The following is a 22,280-nucleotide window of genomic DNA, read 5'->3' as shown; positions in this document are numbered from 1 at the left end:
CTAGGCTAGGAACTAGTCTATGGACCAATCAATCAACTAGTCTATGGACTAGTCAATCAACAAGTCTATGAACTAGTCTTTCTAGTAGTCTATGGACTAATCTATCGAATAGTCTATGGACTAGTGTATCAACTTGTCTATGGACTAGTCTATCAAACAGACTATCTTCTAGTCTATGGACTAGTTCATCAATTACTCTATGGCCTAGTTTATCAAGTGGTCTACGAACTAGTCTATCAACTAGTCTATGGAATATTCCATCAACTAGTCTATAAACAGGCCTATGAACTAGTCTATGGACCAGTCAATCAACTAGTCTATGAACTAGTCTTTTTGATAGTCTATGGACTAATCAATGAAATAGTCTATGGGCTAGTGTATCAACTTATCTATGGACTAGTCTATCAAACAGACTATCAACTAGTCTATGGACTAGTTCATCAATTATTCTATGGCCTAGTTTATCAACTGGTCTACGAATTAGTCCATCAACAAGTCTATGGGCTAGTCTATCAAATAGTTTATAGACCAGTCTATCAACTAGTCTCTGGACTAGTCTAAATCTATCAGCCTATCAACTATTCTCTGGACTGGTCTATCGTATATTCCATCTACTGTTCTTTCAAATAGTCCATGTAAAATTGTTTCAAATAGTCAATGGACTGACTATCCAATTGTTTCTGGACTAGTCCATCAACTATTCTATCAACTAGTCTATATATTATTCTATCAAATAGTATACGAACTAGTGTATCAACTAGTCTTTGGATTAGAATATTAACTGTCCTATGAACTAGTCTTGTAACTATTATATGAATTAGTCCATCAACTAGTTAATGGACTAGTCTATCACCTAGTCTCTGGACTGGTCTATCATATAGTCTTTCAAATAGTCCAGGGAATAGTCTATCAACTAGTCTATAGAATAGTTTATCTTTTATATAGACTAGAATAGTCTATCAACTAAATAGTCTTTGGACTAATCTATGGAATAGTCTACGGACTAGTGTATAAACTAGTCTATGGACTAGTCTATCATCTAGTCTATGCAACAGACTAGTCTATCAACTGGACTATGAACAAGTTTATGGACTTTTTCACCACCTAATCAATGGACTAGCCTAGTCTGTGAACCTTGTCTATCAAGTAGTCTATGGACTAGTTTATCAACTACAACTAGTCTATTAACTAGTCTCTCATATAGTATATGGACTAGTCTATTAAATAGTCCATGGAATAGTCCAAATCGACTAGTTTATCAACTACTTTCTGGACTAGTCCATCAACTATTCTATCTACTACTCTATGGACCAGACTAGTCTGAAGGGGATAAAAGTTTTATAGTTCTTAATATTCTATAGCTGAAATGCAATTCGAAAGTTTATAGTAAGACCATTGTGCGTATATTCTGTCTGTCTGCCCATCTATCTGTCTGTCTATCTGTCTGTCTGTCTGTCTGTCTGTCTGTCTGTCTGTCTGCCTCTCTGTCTGTCTGTCTATTGATGCACAGTGGTATAGAAATAAAAAATAGGGAAACAGTTCTGCAATTGCTGCACGACTGGCTGGCTATTTGAAATTTCATATGCGTTTTATATATTTTAAAAAAGTTTATAAAATTTCCTATCCATTGATATATAATACATCAACTTTGCCATTTTCACATATAAAATGAAGGAAAGCTTTAACAGGGACAGCGAAGTACACTGCATTTAACTAGTGTTCTTTATAATTCACTGTTGAGTGTTAAAAATTCGTTTCTAGTTTACTACAATATTCCTCCTCATTTTGCTCTAGCTTACACTTATTTTAGGTTTTTGTTTCTGTTTGTGATTTTTTGAAATTTTTGTATTTTTTCTTGTTATTAAAAGTAGATTTTAGGTTGTTTTCCTTCCGTTTTTTGTGGGGTTTTGTTTTACACATTTTTTTTTTAGTAAAGTCCTTTACGCTTTTGTTTTAATTTTTTTTTTTGGTTTTGTTCCTGTTGTTCATATTCATGTTAATGGCAGCTTTAGGGCTCATTGTCAAAAAAAAAAAAAAAAAAATATATACTAAAGGTATAAATAAATATATACTAGTTATATATGGCTACATACGTACATACATACACAAGTTATCAAGGCCGTCATTTAGTCTTAGTCTCAATCAACAGCTGTAATTTTAACTTTACTAAATTTTTAGGTTACTCCTGGTTGCTCCAATTTTTCAACATCTATTGTGTGTGGGTGTGTGTTTAGTAGCTTGTTTATTTTATAAAATTAATTTTATTAAATCTCTATTTTTGGGCTTTTGTCTGACATTGTTAGATGTTGTTTGATGAATATTGTGGCTGTTGTTCGTCCTGCTCGTCCTGTTGCTGCTGCTTCAGCTGTAGTATTGTACTTGTAGCAATTTGTGGTTATTTATAAATTATCATTTGTTATGGAATTTGTTGCAAATGAGGCAAAGGATATTGTTGTGGCTGTGGTAGCAAAATTTGCTGTTGGTTGTAATGTTGCTGTTGCGGTTGTAATTGTTGTTGTTGCTGCTGTTGATGAGCCCCACCAGCTGCGACTGCTGCCGCCGCTAATGTTGAGGTAGTGGCTGCCAGTAGTGATGATGCAGTCTCTGTGAAATTTTTACCAAAACGTGCTCTATCCATGGTCTCCTTCATTAAACGTTCATTTTCCTGACGAACTAAAGTTTGTTTAGATTGATAGGGGGTGGAAGGAAGAACAAATGTTTGCATATTAATACAAAAATGTTTATAAAAGGTTATTAATAATAATAAAATAAAGATAAAAGTAAATTAGAAAAGTTATTATAAAGGTTTTTTTTTCTTTTCTTCTTTATTTTTTTTTTAAATGGAACATTTTATTTTTATGAATTTGGTTTTGGTTTTAGTTTGTTTTTGAACTTGTTTTTTCTTTGATTTATTTTTTCTAAAAACTGTTGATGCTTTTGGTTAGAAACTGTAGTCAAAGTAAAGGCCTGTTGATGAATGTTTAAAATGTTCATCAATCCAGACTATTTACTTTAAATACAATTTACCATTAGTATAATATTATTTATTTATATTTGATTTTAACACTTACAATGGCTGTAAATTTTGTGTAAAAAATTATTTCACACACACCGGTTTTTCTAACTAAAAAATATTTTTTTCCTGAAAAAAAAAAAACACCTTAAAGTAGGCTTTATATGTTGTTTTATTTAACACCCCTTAATGTAGGCTTTGGTTTTTGATTTATAACTGCATACATATATAAATATTAAGTTGTGTGAGTATATAAAATAAATTCGTTTGGTTTCTATATTTCGTTTTAAGTTCTTTGTTATACAAGGACACCATTTAAATAATGTTTTCCTTTCTTTGCCAATCCAAAAAGTATGCTTTAAATTATTAAGTAAAGTTAGTCTATTGATTATTCTATGTATTAGTCTATTGACTTGTGTATGGGCTAATCTGTTGACTAGTCTTTGGATTAGACTTTGGTCTAGTCTATTGACTAGTCTATTAACTTGTCTTTGGACTAGTCTATTGACTGGCCTTTGCACTAGTCTATTGACTAGTAGTTTGACTAGAGGGGGACTAGTCCTTTGACTAGACTTTGGGCTAGTGTATTCCCTAGTCTTTGGAATAGTTTATTGACTAGTTTTTGATTTAGTCTATTGACTAGTCTTTGGTCTATTGTATAGGCTTTGGTTTAGTGTAGTGAATAGTCTTTTGACTAGTCTATGCTATAGTCTATTGACTTGTCTATTGGTTATTCTATGCAATAGTCTATTGACTTGTGAATGAGTTAGTATGTTGAATGGTCTATGGATTAGTCTATTGATTAGTCTGCGTACTAATCAATTTACTATCCTTTCGACTAGTCTATTGATTAGTATTTAGACTAGTCTATTAGCTAGTCTTTGGACTAGTCGATTGGCTAGTCTTTGGACTAGTATATTGAATAGTCTTTGGTCTAGTCTATTGACTAGTCTTTGGACTAGCTTATTGACTTATCCTTAGTCTAGTCTATTGATTAGTATTTGGACTAGTCTATTAGCTAGCCTTTGGACTAGTCGATTGGTTAGTCTTTAGACTAGTATATTGAATAGTCTTTAGACTAGTATATTGAATAGTCTTTAGACTAGTATATTGAATAGTCTTTGGTCTAGTCTATTGACTAGTCTTTGGACTAGCTTATTGACTTTTCTTTGGTCTAGTCTATTGACTGGTCTTTGGACTAGTCTATTGACTGGTCTCTGGACTAGTCTATTGACTGGTTTTTGGACTAGTCTATTGACTAGTCTTTGGACTAGTCTATTGACTAGTCTTTGGACTAGTCTATTGACAAGTCTTTGGTCTAGTCTATTGACTAGTCTTTAGTCTGTTCTATTGACTAGTCTTTCGACCAGTCTATTGACTAGTCTTTCGACCAGTCTATTGACTAATCTATTGGCTAGTCTTTGGTCTAGTTCAATGACTAGTCTTTTGTCTAGTCTATTGAATAGTTTTTAGATTAGTCTTTATGTACTAGTCAATTGATTATTCTATGACATGTGAGCTGTCTGCTGACTAGTCTATGGATTGGTCTATTGTTTAGTCTACGTACTAATCAATTGACTAGTTTTTCGACAAGTTTATTGATTAGTTTTTCGACAAGTCTATTAATTAGTATTTGAACTAGTGTATTGACTAGTCTATGGACTCGTCTTTGGACTAGTCTATAGACTACTCTATTGACTGGTCTTTAAACTAGCCTACCGACTACAATTTAGACTTATTAGTACCAAAAAAGGTACTAATATTGCCAACTACTTTATAATTGCTTACAAATTGCCAACTTTATAAAAGCAAAAAGCAAACAAAAACCCATTATAACAATTAAAACAATTAAGGTTTTTTAAATTTGTTTTTTCTGAAAAAAAAAAAACTGCACAAAACACAGTGGAAATATGTGTAATATAAGTTTCATAACCAATTAAGAAAAAAATTTTTTAGTGTTTAGACTCGTTCAAAAAGCAAAAAAAGAAAGTAAAATATGTACACAAAACACTAAAAGGGAAAAGTTTTATATTGTTCAGTTTTTTTTTTTTTTCAAATAAAATTTAAGAGGTTCCCTTAAGATATTTAGTATAATTATGCCTTAAAGTAACAATTTATATTTTAGAGTTAACCCTAAACTAATAAAACAGAAAATTTTGACTAAAAACTGTTAAAAAAAACTCTGTACTCAGTAGTAAAAGTAAAAGATTTTAGTCAAATAATAAAAAAAAAACTTTTTTCCACCTAATCGTTTAACTTGTGTTGATTTAAAACAAGTTTTTATTAACTGTTGAGCTTTTGTTATTTTTTAAATTTGGATTTTTTTTTACACAGAAATTCTATTTAGTATGATTTTCCAAAGTTTATTCTATTTGCAAATGAATACAAGGAACTAAAAGAAACACTTCACACGTTACCATACAAACTAAAAAATCAATGATGCTTTTGTTTTTTCCCCATAAATACTTGAAAATCTTTTTCCATCCCACACACTTTTGCTCCATTTAATTTGTTTAAATAATTGGAAAAATGTCAACAACTGTTAATAGTTTTCCAATGAAAACAATAAATCGAACAAAAGCTTAAAATAAAAGAAAATTATACAAATTCTATTGCAAACACTTCAATAGAATTTTAAACAAAATAAACTAGAATTTAAAGGAAGAAATAGACTAAAATGAAAAAGTACTAAGTTTTTCAGAAAAGAGTACGACCATGTCTATAGACTAGTCTGTTAACTAGTCTATTAACTAGTCTATGAACTAGTCTATGAACTAGTCTACGAACTAGTCTATGAAGAAGTCTGTGAACTAGTCTATGAACTAGTTTGTAAACTAGTCTATGACAATAGAATAGTCTATTGACTAGTCTCTGGACCAGTCTTTTGACTAGTCTATGAACTGGTCTATTGACTAGTCTATATACTAGTCTATGGACTAATCTACGGACTAGTCTATGCATTGATCTATTGACTAATCTCTGGATTAGTCTAATGACTAGTCTATTGACTATATAGTTTATAAACTGGTTTATTAACTAATCTATGTATTAGTCTGTTGAATAGTGTCTGAACTAGTCTATTAACTAGTCTCTGGACTAGTCTATTGCCTAGTCTCTAGAATGGTCTATGGACTAGTCTATGAACTAGTCCATTAACTAGTCTATTGACTAGTGTCTGGATAAGTCTATGAACTAGTCCATTAACTAGTCTATTGACTACTAGTCTATTGACTATTGAATAGTCTCTATAATAGTCTATTGAGTAGCCTCCGGACTAGTCTATTGCCTAGTTGATGAACTGGTCTATGGACTAGTCTATGAACTGGTCTATGGAATAGTCTATGTACTAGTCTATGGATTAGTCTCCGGACTAGTCCATGGACTAGTGTATGGCCTAGACTATGGACTAGTCTACGAGCTGGTCTATGGAATAGTCTATGGACTAGTCCATTAACTAGTCTATTGACTAGACTCTATAATAGTCTATTGAGTAGTCAATAGACTAATCTATGAACTGGTCTATGGACTAGTATATGGACTAGTCTATGAACTGGTCTATGGAATAGTTTATGTATTAGTCTATGGACTAGTCTATGTATTGGTCTATTGACTAGTCTTTACAATAGTCTATGGACTAGTTTATGAACAAGTCTATTAACTTGTCTATGAACTAGTCTATGTATCAGTCTATTGACTAGCCTTTGGACTATATACTAGTTCATAAATGAACTCTTCTATTAACTAGTCTATTGACCAGTCTCTGGACTACGTAGTCTATTGATTAGTCTATGTACTAGACTATCGACAAGTATATGGATTAGTCTATGGACTATTCTATGTACTAATCTGTGGACTAGTCTATTGAGTCTTGGACTAGTCAATTGACTAATCTATGAAGTAGTCTATGTAGAAGTTTATGAACTAGTATATTGACTACTCTCTGGACAAATCTATTGATTCGTCTGTAGACTAGTCTATTGACTAGTGTATGGTCTAGTCTAAGGAATCTTCTATGGACTCAGTCTCTTGTTTAGCCTATGGACTAGTCTATTAACAAGTCTAGGGACTAGTCTATTTAATAGACAGTTAAAAATTAAAAAAAGTAAAGCATACTTTCAGGTTGCGGAAATATATTGTATACATGTGTATGTATATGTGCAATATACACTTTTCAAATTCAGTATCATCCCATTAAAACCTCATTCTTTTAGCGTCCTCTCTTTGAAGATATTTCAATTTGTTTGAAAATGTAGTTAAAAAAAAAGACACACCAAGCTTTTAAAAGGTTTCCATTTAAGTGAAGGAAAACCAAGAAACCAATGGACTAAAAGTTGACAGTAACAAAAAATAAAAAATAAAGCCTTGACGAAGTAAAGCAAATAAGTAATAAAAAAAATCCGTGGACAAAACTTATTTACCATTTAAAAAAGAAACCTTAAAAAATCACAACAAAATGGATATTAAATAAAAATGTTTACTTATTTTGGATTTAAAATATAAAATCTTTCTTTTTTTTCAAATTAAAGGCCACTTTAAAATGTTAAAAATAAAAAAGAAATATTTCATTTTTTTTTCAAAAATAAACCATTTATTTTCTTTTGTACAATTTTTCATTTCAGTTTGCTCATGATGTTGACTCTATGGATTTTACACTTGAAAAATTGCACTTTTTGTTTTGTACTTGAGTGCAGAAAATAAAAAAATTAACAAAAAAAAAAAAAAAAAAAAATAAAAATAAATTGTTGTTGGGAAAAAAATTTTTGTTTCAATACATTTGTTGTTGTGGCAAGTGTTGTTGTGTGAGTCAAGTGTACTTCTATACGACTATATGAGGTGACTTCCAAATGCATGTGTCTAAAACATCATCAACATTGTCACCTTCCAAGACCATATACAAACAATTTATGAGTATGCAGAAATATTAGAGATAGATACATGTTTTAACAGCAGCACAACAAATACACATAATTAGACCAACTGGAAGCTTTTTGACAAAAATACAGGTTAGCCTATGGATCATTCTTTCGACTAATATTTTGACCAGATTATGAAATAGTCTGTGGAATAGTGTATAGACTGGACTATATACAATACTAGAGTAGACTATAGACAAGACTATATAGAAGACTATAGACTTGACTTGACTAGACTATAGACTAGCCACTTTAGATTAGACTATAAACTATACCATAGACTAGACAAAAGACTTGATTATAGACTAGACTTACCCAAGACTAGAGACTAGAACTATAGATTAAACTATAGGTCAGACTATAGACTAGACTATAGACTAGACTACAACTAGACTATAGACTAGACTACAAACTAGACTAATAGACTAGACTACAAACTAGACTATAGAATAGACTATAGACTAGACTATAGACTAGATTAGAGACTAACTAGAGACTAGACTAGAGACTAGACTAGAGACTAGACTAGAGACTAGACTATAGACTAGACTATAGACTAGACTATGACTAGACTATAGACTAGACTATAGACTAACTATAGACTAGACTATAGACTAAGACTATAGACTAGACTATAGACTAGACTATAGACGAGAACTAGAGCACTAGACTATAGAATAGACTATAGACTAGACTATAGACTAGACTATCAACGAACTAGACTATACCGACTAGAGACTAACTATAGACTAGACTATAGACTAGACTATAGACTAGACTATAGACTAGACTATAGACTAGACTATAGACTAGAATAGACTAGACTATAGACTAGACTATAGACTAGACTATAGACTAGACTATAGACTAGACTATAGACTAGACTAGAGACTAGACTATAGACTAGACTATAGACTAGACTATAGACTAGACTATAGACTAGACTATAGACTAGACTATAGACTAGACTATAGACTAGACTATAGACTAGACTATAGACTAGACTATAGACTAGACTATAGACTAGACTATAGACTAGTTATAGACTAGACTATAGACTAAACTATAGACTAGACTATAGACTAGACTATAGACTAGACTATAGACTAGACTATAGACTAGACTATAGACTAGACTATAGACTAGAATATAGACTAGACTATATACTAGACTATAGACTAGACTATAGACTATAGACTAGTTATAGACTAGACTATAGACTAAACTATAGACTAGACTATAGACTAGACTATAGACTAGACTATAGACTAGACTATAGACTAGACTAGAGACTAGACTATAGACTAGACTATAGACTAGACTATAGACTAAACTATAGACTAGACTATAGACTAGACTATAGACTAGACTAAAGACTAGACTATAGACTAGACTATAGACTAGACTATAGACTAGACTATAGACTAGACTATAGACTAGACTATAGACTAGACTATAGACTAGACTATAGACTAGACTATAGACTAGACTATAGACTAGACTATAGACTAGACTATAGACTAGACTATAGACTAGACTATAGACTAGACTATAGACTAGACTATAGACTAGACTATAGACTAGACTATAGACTAGACTATAGACTAGACTATAGACTAGACTATAGACTAGACTATAGACTAGACTATAGACTAGACTATAGACTAGACTATAGACTAGACTATAGACTAGACTATAGACTAGACTATAGACTAGACTATAGACTAGACTATAGACTAGACTATAGACTAGACTATAGACTAGACTATAGACTAGACTAATAGACTAGACTATAGACTAGACTATAGACTAGACTATAGACTAGACTATAGACTAGACTATAGACTAGACTATAGACTAGACTAATAGACTAGACTATAGACTAGACTATAGACTAGACTATAGACTATACTATAGCTAGACTATAGACTAGACTATAGACTAGACTATAGACTAGACTATAGACTAGACTATAGACTAGACTATAGACTAGACTATAGACTAGACTATAGACTAGACTATAGACTAGACTATAGACTAGACTATAGACTAACTATAGACTAGACTATAGACTAGACTATAGACTAGACTATAGACTAGACTATAGACTAGACTATAGACTAGACTATAGACTAGACTATAGACTAGACTATAGACTAGACTATAGACTAGACTATAGACTAGACTAGAGACTAGACTATAGACTAGACTATAGACTATACTATAGACTAGACTATAGACTAGACTATAGACTAGACTATAGACTAGACTATAGACTAGACTATAGACTAGACTATAGACTAGACTATAGACTAGACTATAGACTAGACTATAGACTAGACTATAGACTAGACTATAGACTAGACTATAGACTAGACTATAGACTAGACTATAGACTAGACTATAGACTAGACTATAGACTAGACTATAGACTAGACTATAGACTAGACTATAGACTAGACTATAGACTAGACTATAGACTAGACTATAGACTAGACTATAGACTAGACTATAGACTAGACTATAGACTATAGACTAGACTATAGACTAGACTATAGACTAGACTATAGACTAGACTATAGACTAGACTATAGACTAGACTATAGACTAGACTATAGACTAGACTATAGACTAGACTATAGACTAGACTATAGACTAGACTATAGACTAGACTATAGACTAGACTATAGACTAGACTATAGACTAGACTATAGACTAGACTATAGACTAGACTATAGACTAGACTATAGACTAGACTATAGACTAGACTATAGACTAGACTATAGACTAGACTATAGACTAGACTATAGACTAGACTATAGACTAGACTATAGACTAGACTATAGACTAGACTATAGACTAGACTATAGACTAGACTATAGACTAGACTATAGACTAGACTATAGACTAGACTATAGACTAGACTATAGACTAGACTATAGACTAGACTATAGACTAGACTATAGACTAGACTATAGACTAGACTATAGACTAGACTATAGACTAGACTATAGACTAGACTATAGACTAGACTATAGACTAGACTATAGACTAGACTATAGACTAGACTATAGACTAGACTATATGACTATAGACTAGACTATAGACTAGACTATAGACTAGACTATAGACTAGACTATAGACTAGACTATAGACTAGACTATAGACTAGACTATAGACTAGACTATAGACTAGACTATAGACTAGACTATAGACTAGACTATAGACTAGACTATAGACTAGACTATAGACTAGACTATAGACTAGACTATAGACTAGACTATAGACTAGACTATAGACTAGACTAGACTAGACTATAGACTAGACTATAGACTAGACTATAGACTAGACTATAGACTAGACTATAGACTAGACTATAGACTAGACTATAGACTAAACTATAGACTAGACTATAGACTAGACTATAGACTAGACTATTGACTATAGACTAGACTATAGACTAGACTATAGACTAGACTATAGACTAGACTATAGACTAGACTATAGACTAGACTATAGACTATACTATAGACTAGACTATAGACTAGACTATAGACTAGACTATAGACTAGACTATAGACTAGACTATAGACTAGACTACAGACTAGACTATAGACTATAGACTAGACTATAGACTAGACTATAGACTAGACTATAGACTAGACTATAGACTAGACTATAGACTAGACTATAGACTAGACTATAGACTAGACTATAGACTAGACTATAGACTAGACTATAGACTAGACTATAGACTAGACTATAGACTAGACTATAGACTAGACTATAGACTAGACTATAGACTAGACTATAGACTAGACCATAGACTAGACTATAGACTAAACTATAGACTAGACTATAGACTAGACTATAGACTAGACTATAGACTAGACCATAGACTAGACTATAGACTAGACTATAGACTAGACTATAGACTAGACTATAGACTAGACTATAGACTAGACTATAGACTAGACTATAGACTAGACTATAGACTAGACTATAGACTAGACTATAGACTAGACTATAGACTAGACTATAGACTAGACTATAGACTAGACTATAGACTAGACTATAGACTACTAGACTATAGACTAGACTATAGACTAGACTATAGACTAGACTATAGACTATACTATAGACTAGACCATAGACTAGACTATAGACTAAACTATAGACTAGACTATAGACTAGACTATAGACTAGACTATAGACTAGACCATAGACTAGACTATAGACTAGACTATAGACTAGACTATAGACTAGACTATAGACTAGACTATAGACTAGACTATAGACTAGACTATAGACTAGACTATAGACTAGACTATAGACTAGACTATAGACTAGACTATAGACTAGACTATAGACTAGACTATAGACTAGACTATAGACTAGACTATAGACTAGACTATAGACTAGACTATAGACTAGACTATAGACTAGACTATAGACTAGACTATAGACTAGACTATAGACTAGACTATAGACTAGACTATATAGACTATAGACTAGACTATAGACTAGACTATAGACTAGACTATAGACTAGACTATAGACTAGACTATAGACTAGACTATAGACTAGACTATAGACTAGACTATAGACTAGACTATAGACTAGACTATAGACTAGACTATAGACTAGACTATAGACTAGACTATAGACTAGACTATAGACTAGACTATAGACTAGACTATAGACTAGACTATAGACTAGACTATAGACTAGACTATAGACTAGACTATAGACTAGACTATAGACTAGACTATAGACTAGACTATAGACTAGACTATAGACTAGACTATAGACTAGACTATAGACTAGACTATAGACTAGACTATAGACTAGACTATAGACTAGACTATAGACTAGACTATAGACTAGACTATAGACTAGACTATAGACTAGACTATAGACTAGACTATAGACTAGACTATAGACTAGACTATAGACTAGACTATAGACTAGACTATAGACTAGACTATAGACTAGACTATAGACTAGACTATAGACTAGACTATAGACTAGACTATAGACTAGACTATAGACTAGACTATAGACTAGACTATAGACTAGACTATAGACTAGACTATAGACTAGACTATAGACTAGACTATAGACTAGACTATAGACTAGACTATAGACTAGACTATAGACTAGACTATAGACTAGACTATAGACTAGACTATAGACTAGACTATAGACTAGACTATAGACTAGACTATAGACTAGACTATAGACTAGACTATAGACTAGACTATAGACTAGACTATAGACTAGACTATAGACTAGACTATAGACTAGACTATAGACTAGACTATAGACTAGACTATAGACTAGACTATAGACTAGGACTATAGACTAGACTATAGACTAGACTATAGACTAGACTATAGACTAGACTATAGACATTTTACATTTTGATAAAATAAAGATTTCTAATTAATTTTGAAACAATTTGTCGGTTTCGTTTGAGTTTCAAGAACTTTAGTTGGTGTCGTTAATATATCAGTGGGATATATACAAAAGTGGAAATCGTATAAAACAGTGTAAATGATATTTTGTGTACATGTGGAAGTATGTACAAACACATAATACGTGTAGTGCATACTCTATTTGTATGCAAAAGTGTAGTGATGTATGTAAAAAATTTCTACCACATGCAGTCATGTATGTATGTATGTATATATTTGTTGTTAGTGTGTAAATGATGTATCTGGGTAATCATGATTATATGACCTTCCATCATTATGTCCTGTAAATCCTTCAAATAACCAATGTACATACTATACATATAATGTTTGCAATTACACACGCGTTTTCCAAGAAAAAATTTACATGAACACTAGGTTTTCAAATAAGGACGAACATACGAACACGCACTAACACTTTATATCTGTAAACACTTTGTGGTTGATGACCGTAAAACAAAAAAAAAATCACACAACATTTTCACAAACTCACCGATACATCTTGATATAGGGGCAACCAAAAAAAAAAAAAAATATGATGATGAAAAATGAAAAACGATTTTATACTTTCAAGGGAAAATATGCTTGCAATGCTGCGGACGTAACTGGTATTTTACACAAATAAAATTTGTCAAGTCAGAAATATAAAATATAAACTGAGAAAATAGTTGATAACATTTTCACGATGCTTCTCTATAAATAAAAAATTTGTGCAAATATTTATTTTACTCGTAATCAAATAAATACTATGAATTTTTTAAAAAAACTATTTTGTAAATATTTAAAATTCAACTATAGTTTTTGTGTGTGTTTTGCTTTAGCATTTTTGTTGCTCTGCTCTCTGTTCAGTTTGATTTTTCCCCATTTTTTTTGTCATTTTGGCTGAAGTGGCGCTTTTTGTAAATGACATTTTTAGTTTTTGAAGTGGCTGTATGAAAAAGTTCCCAGAGTAGATAGATGATGATGGTTGCTTCGTGTTTTCTTTTTTGAGTTTTTGGTTAATAGATGCTACTTGGAAAAAAGTTTGTGTTTTTCATAGTTCTTTGAAGCAAATAAACTGTGACACTTTTCTTATGACAAGAAAAATGGAAGTGAAAATAATTTTTGGTTTAAATATTTAAGAATATTTCATATTTAAGTTGAGGGAACTTTTTTAAATAAAAAGGAAACTTAAATTGAAAGAGAAATTTTAATAAAAATGACAAGTTATTGACATAATTTACATTAGTTACTTACAGTAAAATATTTCAAAATTAAATAATTTATGAAATAAACGAACATTTTTATTGTTTTCATTTATTATTTTAATTGTTTATATCATGTATACATTGTTTACATTGTTATAAATAATGTAAACAATTGATATGTTTGTTTTAATCAAGAATTTTAATGAAATTTTAGCTTGAATTCTATAAATTACCATTGTTTACTCATATATTATACTATTTACCTAGTGTAAACAATTAAAATTTTCAATTTAACAACATTTAACTAAGAAAATTATTGATTTTTTGTATTTTTCAAGTAAATTTACTATTGTTTACACAAGGTAAAAAATGTAAACAATGTGTAAAAATTGAGAAAATTGGTTAAATTTGACAGCAACTTTTCAAAATTGTAAAAATATTTAAAATTTACATTAATATACATTGTTTACATTGATGTAAATAATGTAAACAATCAAAAATTTTGTTGAAATTAAAAAAAATAATGAAATTTTGTCTCGAAATCTTAAAATTACTATTGTTTACTCATATATCACATTATTTACCTAGTGTAAATAATTAAAATTTACTATTTAACAACATTTAACTAAAAATTTTTTTGATTTTTTGCATTTTACAAGTAAATTTACTATTGTTTACACAAGGTAAAATATGTAAACAATGTGTAAAAATTGAGAAAATTGGTAATATTTTGCAACAACTTTTCAAAATTGTAAAAATATTTAAAATTTACATTAATATACATTGTTTACATTGAGGTAAATAATGTAAACAATAAAAAATTTTGTTGAAATTAAAAAAATTAATGAAATTTTGTCTCGAAATCTTCAAATTACTACTGTTTACCCATACATTACATTATTTACATTCTGTAAAAAATAAATATTAACTATTTAAGAACTTTTAACTAACAAATTGATTAAGTTTTTGCATTTTTCAAGTAAATTTACTATTGTTTACACAATGTAAAATATGTAAACAATGTGTAAAAATTGAGAAAATTGGTAATATTTTGCAACAAATTTTAAAAATTGTAAAGATATTTAAAATTGACATTATTATACATTGTTTAAATAATGTAAATAATCAAAATAATGTAAATAATCAAAAATTTTGTTGAAATTGAGAAAATTAATGAAATTTTGTCTCGAAATTTTAAAATTACTATTGTTTACTCATATATTGCATTATTTACATAGTGTAGAAAATGTAAATTAACTATTTAAAAACATTTAACTAAGTAAATTTACTATTGTTTACCCAAGGTAAAATATGTAAACAATGTGTAAAAATTAAGAAAAATGGTAATAACTCAACTTTTCAAAATTGTACAAATGTTCAAAATTTACATTAATGTTTATTATTTACATTCATGTAAATAATGTAAAAATTATACATTTCGGTAAAATAAAGATGTTTAATTAATAATTTCTTTAAATTTTATTTTAAAATGTGGAAATTACTCTTCTGTACAACTTTATACATTGTTTACACGATGTAAATAATTGTAATGAAGTCACTTTTAGCAATAAACTATTAATTTTATTAATTCTATAGTGTTTTTAGTTAAATTTTCTATTGTTTACACCATGTAGAAAATGTAATTAACGGGTAAAAATCAAGAAAATTTTATGTGTATAATGTAAAAATTATGCATTTCGGTAAAATAAAGAATTTAAATTAATAATTTCTTTAAATTTTAACTTTAAAACGTGTAAATTGTTATTGTTTACACGATGTAAATAATTAAAATTAAGTTACTTTTAACATTAAAATAAAAAATTGATTGATTTGAAGGTTATTAAAGTTAAATTTTGAATTCTTGACATAATGTAAAATATGTAAACATTAGGTAAATAATGTAAAAATGTAATGTAAAAAATGTAAAAATAACATCAATATATAACATCAATAATTTTTGAAATTTATCTTTAAAATGTGTAACTTACAATTGTTTACATCTGTATACATTGTTTACATGATGTAAATAATTAAAATTAATTTAGTGTTAACATAAAAATAATAATTTGATAGAAATTGTGTAAACTTATGTTATATTTGGAATTCTTTACATAATGTAAAATATGTAAAAATTATAAATTTGTATAAAATAATGAATTTTAATTAAAAATGTCTTAAAATTTATCTTTAAAATATGTAAATTGGTATTATTTACACCAGTATACATTGTTTACATGATGTAAATAATTAAAATTATGTTAGAAATGTAATGTAAATAATGTAAAAATTATAAATTTGTATAAAATCAATATTTTTAAATAATAATTTCTTTAAATTTATCTTTAAAATGTGTAAATTACAATTGTTTACATCTGTATACATTGTTTACATGGTGTAAAATTCAAGAAAATTACAAAATTATGGCAATATCATAAATAGTTTAAATATTTTACAAAATATGACACGATTACACTTATGTAAATAATGTATAGAATTATAAGAAGTCTTTACATAATGTAAACAATGTGTAAAATTCTAGAAAATTACAAAAAAAACTTCATATTTATTGCATTATCATTAGTTATTTAAATTTTTAACAAAATATACATTGTTTACACTCATGTCAACAATGTATACAGCTTTAAAAAAATTGTAAAAACAAGAGAATAATGTAAACTACAAAGTAAATTAATGAAAAACTGGTCACTTTCTTTATTTACATAATGTAAACTATTAACATAAAAAAATTGGTAAATCCATGAATTTTTATAGAAAATATGAAAAAATTTTCTTTAATTTTAAATTTCTTGTAAACATTAAGTAAAATTTTTTTATAAAAAAAATATTTGCACAAATATTGAAATATTTTACATCGAACACGAAAAACAAAGTGTAAATAAATAATTCTGTTTTCCTTATCTATCTGCCTTTATGCATATCAATTACACTATTTTACCTCATCAATAAAACATGTAATTTACTGACTGATACAGACACACATACACACACAAACACAGCAAACTCGTTTAGCATTGCAACCACATCTTCCTGTCACAAACAATTATCATCCTTTTGACAACAGGAAATAAATGCTTATTTGCGACATTGTTGAAGAAAAAAACAACAAAACATGAAAAATGATAAAACAATAAACGAAAGCAACAACTTAAACAATAACAACAAGTATTGTAAAATAACATATCTCTGATGCATCATTTACCATTGTAGTGTACAGGCACATCACGATTATACGTAAAAGTCTTCTTTGTCGTCAAATGATGATGATGACTGTGTGTATGTGACTGGCCGGATGAGTGTGTCAGCGTCATAATGACCACAAAGACAGCGGCACACACGAGACACAGGAATACCGTCATGACAATACAAACAATGCGTTTACGCTTGCGATCGGCCTCCTCGTCGTCGTCGGTTTCATCTGAAAGAGATTTCTTTTTTAGAGCTTTATGAGTAACAGCTAGAGAGGATTTACGTGTTCCCAGGCCAGTGGTGGCTTTGTGATGAAATGGCCGCAGAACCTGCTCGAAGGCAGCGTCACTCAGTTCGTAGGTGAGCGATGGTTTACGTTCGAATGATGGACGTTTTTCTTTGTCTTCCATGAAAGCGGTGGTGGCTGCCACAGCCATGGCGGTGGCGCTTAACGAGACGGGACGTGGACTACGTTTGATGTCCTCGATGGTGGCAGCTCCGCCTGAGGTAGTCGAACTGGCCAGAGCACGGCCACTGTTGCGTCGGTGGGGTGAGGTAAGCTCCACAAATTCATTGGGCACACTTACCGGAGGTGGGTACGCACTGTCACCGATGAAACTTTTTGATTTTTTCGTCGCACTTAAGGTTTCGCGATAGGTACGCAGGCGCATGCTGGCACTGTGCAGAGCTTTGGCCTGTTTTATGCTCGCCGCACTGGCATTGGTGCCGCCGAAAGCAGCGGCCGCCGCCATAACGGCCGGGCGATGATGCACCTGCACTTCTTCCAAATTGTTGGGTGAGAGATAGAGAGAACGGCCGTGTTTGGTGCCACGCTTAAAATGATATGCCGCCGTGGCAGCCGCCGCAGCCGTGTGTAAATGCAGAGAAGAGTGTGTGGCAGCAGCAGCTGCTGCAGCGGCCGCTGATGTAGAGGGTCGCCCATCTAATTCTAAACTATGGGAACTATGTTGTCTCGAGGAGTGCCCATGATGGTCTCCCCGTTTTTTCAAACTACTGGTGGTAGGTGCCGCAGCATGAGTAGCCAAGCCCAAGGTGGCATCTTCAAAAGAACTGGAGGTTTTTCTGATGGTGCCCCTCTCCGTTAGTCCCACATCTTCCATTTTCGTGTGACTATTACTGCGTGATCTTGATTCTATAAACAATTCATTTTCTAGAGATAAATTCGTGGGAGCCAAGAGATTCGATCTACCGTCTAAAGGTTCCATAAGATCATCATTCAAAGAAGGGTGGCGTATTTGTGAGTCAACCACCGATTCAGGTTTAGCGCTGGGTCGTCGTGAGGGATCGTGCAGAGAACGATGTGAGCGTGCTCCACGCCTACTGGGCGAAGGCGAACGGCTAATGTCTTTGGCAGAGGCATGACCCGGCATAAGAAAGTTTCCTCTCACCGAACTAGTGCGTCTAGAGGAAGAAGCCGATGTAGGCTGAGCGCTTAGTAAGAGAGGATCCATTATGGTCTCAGCATCGGGAGGCGCATGAAACGAGTGCGTTTTCTTCATCTGAAAAGTAGAAGCCGGATGTACATCAATTGTGTCGGAACGACGAAATTGTGATTTCTTAAAGGGGTGAGTGGCAGCATGTTGTTGTTGTTGTTGCTGCAGCAGTTGACGATGAGTCGTCGGCGGCAGCATATAGTCATCTATGAATTGTATAGGCGAGGAAGAGCCGCCTACACCACGCGTCGAGCCGGTAACATTATCGGCCAGACTACTACTGCTGACCAGAAAAATATCCGGTTGATGCAGCTGTTGTTGTTGCTGCTGCTGCTGGTGGTGATGATATGAATCCCTTTCGCTGCGACTGCCACTCCCCAGAACGGGACTAACCGTGTGCGAGATGGGCGAACTGGTGCTACTAGCATGCGATTGCTGTTGGCTAAATTGACGTGCTTGAGCAGCCATATGTTGAAAAGAGTGTAGGTGCTGTTGCTGTTGAAACTGACGTGCAGATAAAGCTGGTGACACAGCGCCACTACCACCACCACCACCGCCACTGCCAGACGCGTGCGGGTGCAACGTTGACGGTAGTGCTAAGGTCTGAGGTGGCGGTGCAGAGCGTATGGCAACCGGCGAGGCCGAGCGATGTATTATCGCTGGCTCCACTATCAACGAGGCATCATCCAAACCGCCCATTCCCAAACCGCCACCCACGGCTCCCTCATAGTTATCAATGGCCATGGAGAGCGAACGATTGATGGCTTTCAGTTTGGGTGGCTTCTTCTTGGTGGCGGGATTATCAAACGAAGACTTGCTCGTCGGATGCTCTTCGGAGCTGGTCATAAACGTATGATGTGTATGTTGATAGTACGGTGGCTGTTGTTGTTGATGATGTTGCGGCTGATGGTGTGGCGGTTGTTGTTGTTGGTGCTGCTGTTGACCACCGCCGGTGCCACGCTCCATACGGTAGTAATAGCGTTGTGGGTGTCTATGGTAATAATTGTGTGCAATTGTGCGGCCGTTTTATAAAAAATGTGTTGAACGAAATCAAAAATAAACACACACAAAACTAAAAATTGTTGCAGGTAGATAAGAAAAGTTGCTGGGAATTTACAAGTGTATTGAAGCTGGGTTACGGGAACGGGTAGTGTTGTTGAGTTGTTAGTAATAAAGCTGTAGTAATTATAAATAAATGTTGCAGGTGCTGTTGTTGTTATTAGTTGTAGGATTTTTTATTTTTTATATTCAAAAACAAAATGGTGCTGTTTAGTTGGGAGTTGGGGGGTTTGAGTTATTTGGTTAATGTTTTTCAAAAGGGTTTGGGTTTATTGTTATTGGAGTTTGTTTTTAGTGTGACAAATGGTGACACATACATTCATTCCAGCTTTTTAATACATCTAAAATAGACATAAATTAGAATATTGTTGTTTTTTTATATTTAAGCTTATTTTGTTCGGTGTTGTTCTAGTTGTTGCACTTGGTGTTGAAACATTGATTTATTGAGTTCTTTTTGTTGAAATCATTCATAAATTGTGCGCAAGTGTTTTTTTTTATATAATTTCAAATCATTTTATTTTTACATTTTGAAAGTGCGGTTTTGTTTTAATTTCTTATTGTCAGTCACATATTGAAGTGCTTGATACGATTTTGTTTTTTCTTTCTTGTTTTATTAAAAAGTCTTATTAAACTAAAATTAAGAAAAAATATTAAGAAAATGTTAAAAGTAAATAAGAGAAAATATGACACTGATATGAGTGTTATTACTGTAGAGCAGCAAATTAAACCAAATATTTAAAGTTAGATTTTAAACCAAGATGATATTTTATAAAAACTTAAAGTTATTTATGTTATATCTGCCTCCGACAGGTTGCAATCTGTCATATCGGAAGTTGTGGGTTCGATTCGCACCAGATACACTGGCGAAGCAGTGGGCCTGATGTTGGTCAATTTCTTCTCGCGTAACATACATTATACTAACTAACTAACTAACTAACTAACTAACTAACTAACTACTAACTAACTAACTAACTAACTAACTAACTAACTACTAACTAACTAACTAACTAACTAACTAACTAACTAACTAACTAACTACTAACTACTAACTAACTAACTAACTAACTAACTAACTAACTAACTAACTAACTAACTACTAACTAACTAACTAACTAACTACTAACTAACTAACTAACTAACTAACTAACTAACTAACTAACTAACTAACTACTAACTAACTACTAACTAACTAACTAACTAACTAACTAACTAACTACTAACTAACTAACTAACTAACTAACTAACTACTAACTAACTAACTAACTAACTACTAACTAACTAACTAACTAACTAACTAACTAACTAACTAACTAACTAACTAACTAACTAACTAACTAACTAACTAACTAACTAACTAACTAACTAACTACTAACTAACTAACTAACTAACTAACTAACTAACTAACTAACTACTAACTAACTAACTAACTACTAACTAACTACTAACTAACTAACTAACTAACTAACTAACTAACTACTAACTAACTAACTAACTACTAACTACTAACTAACTAACTAACTAACTAACTAACTAACTAACTAACTAACTAACTACTAACTAACTAACTAACTAACTAACTAACTAACTAACTAACTAACTAACTACTAACTAACTAACTAACTAACTAACTAACTAACTAACTAACTAACTACTAACTAACTAACTAACTAACTACTAACTAACTAACTAACTAACTAACTAACTAACTAACTAACTAACTAACTAACTAACTAACTAACTAACTAACTAACTAACTAACTAACTAACTAACTAACTAACTAACTAACTAACTAACTAACTAACTAACTAACTAACTACTAACTAACTAACTAACTAACTAACTAACTAACTAACTACTAACTAACTAACTAACTAACTAACTAACTACTAACTAACTAACTAACTAACTAACTAACTAACTAACTAACTAACTAACTAACTAACTAACTAACTACTAACTACTAACTAACTA

At 31.6% G+C, this 22,280-nt stretch overlaps 1 protein-coding gene across 2 annotated transcripts; it reads right to left on the bottom strand.

Moving 5' to 3' along the window:
* Positions 1-173: 173 nt before the first annotated feature.
* LOC119612233 lies at positions 174-20,929 on the bottom strand. Of its 2 annotated transcripts, XM_037967989.1 has the most exons (3): positions 18,078-20,929; positions 17,808-18,023; positions 174-2,673 (listed from the first exon to the last, which is right to left on the bottom strand). In XM_037967989.1, exons 1-3 carry the CDS (start codon positions 20,212-20,214, stop codon positions 2,417-2,419), a joined length of 2,610 nt encoding a protein of 869 aa, XP_037823917.1. In that variant the 5' UTR covers positions 20,215-20,929; the 3' UTR covers positions 174-2,416. The 2 variants fall into 2 exon arrangements, with proteins under 2 accessions (XP_037823917.1, XP_037823916.1); XM_037967988.1 differs by having other exon boundaries at positions 17,808-20,929.
* Between the last annotated feature and the right edge of the window lie 1,351 nt (positions 20,930-22,280).

The sequence above is a fragment of the Lucilia sericata genome, unplaced genomic scaffold (assembly GCF_015586225.1).
Source record: "Lucilia sericata isolate MDLA Ls3-8-SP2 unplaced genomic scaffold, ASM1558622v1 Contig001634F_arrow, whole genome shotgun sequence".
In the NCBI taxonomy this organism is placed as follows: Eukaryota; Metazoa; Arthropoda; class Insecta; order Diptera; family Calliphoridae; genus Lucilia; species Lucilia sericata.
The sequence above is the reverse complement of the archived record's forward strand: the minus strand, read 5'-3'. Positions and strand labels throughout refer to the sequence as shown.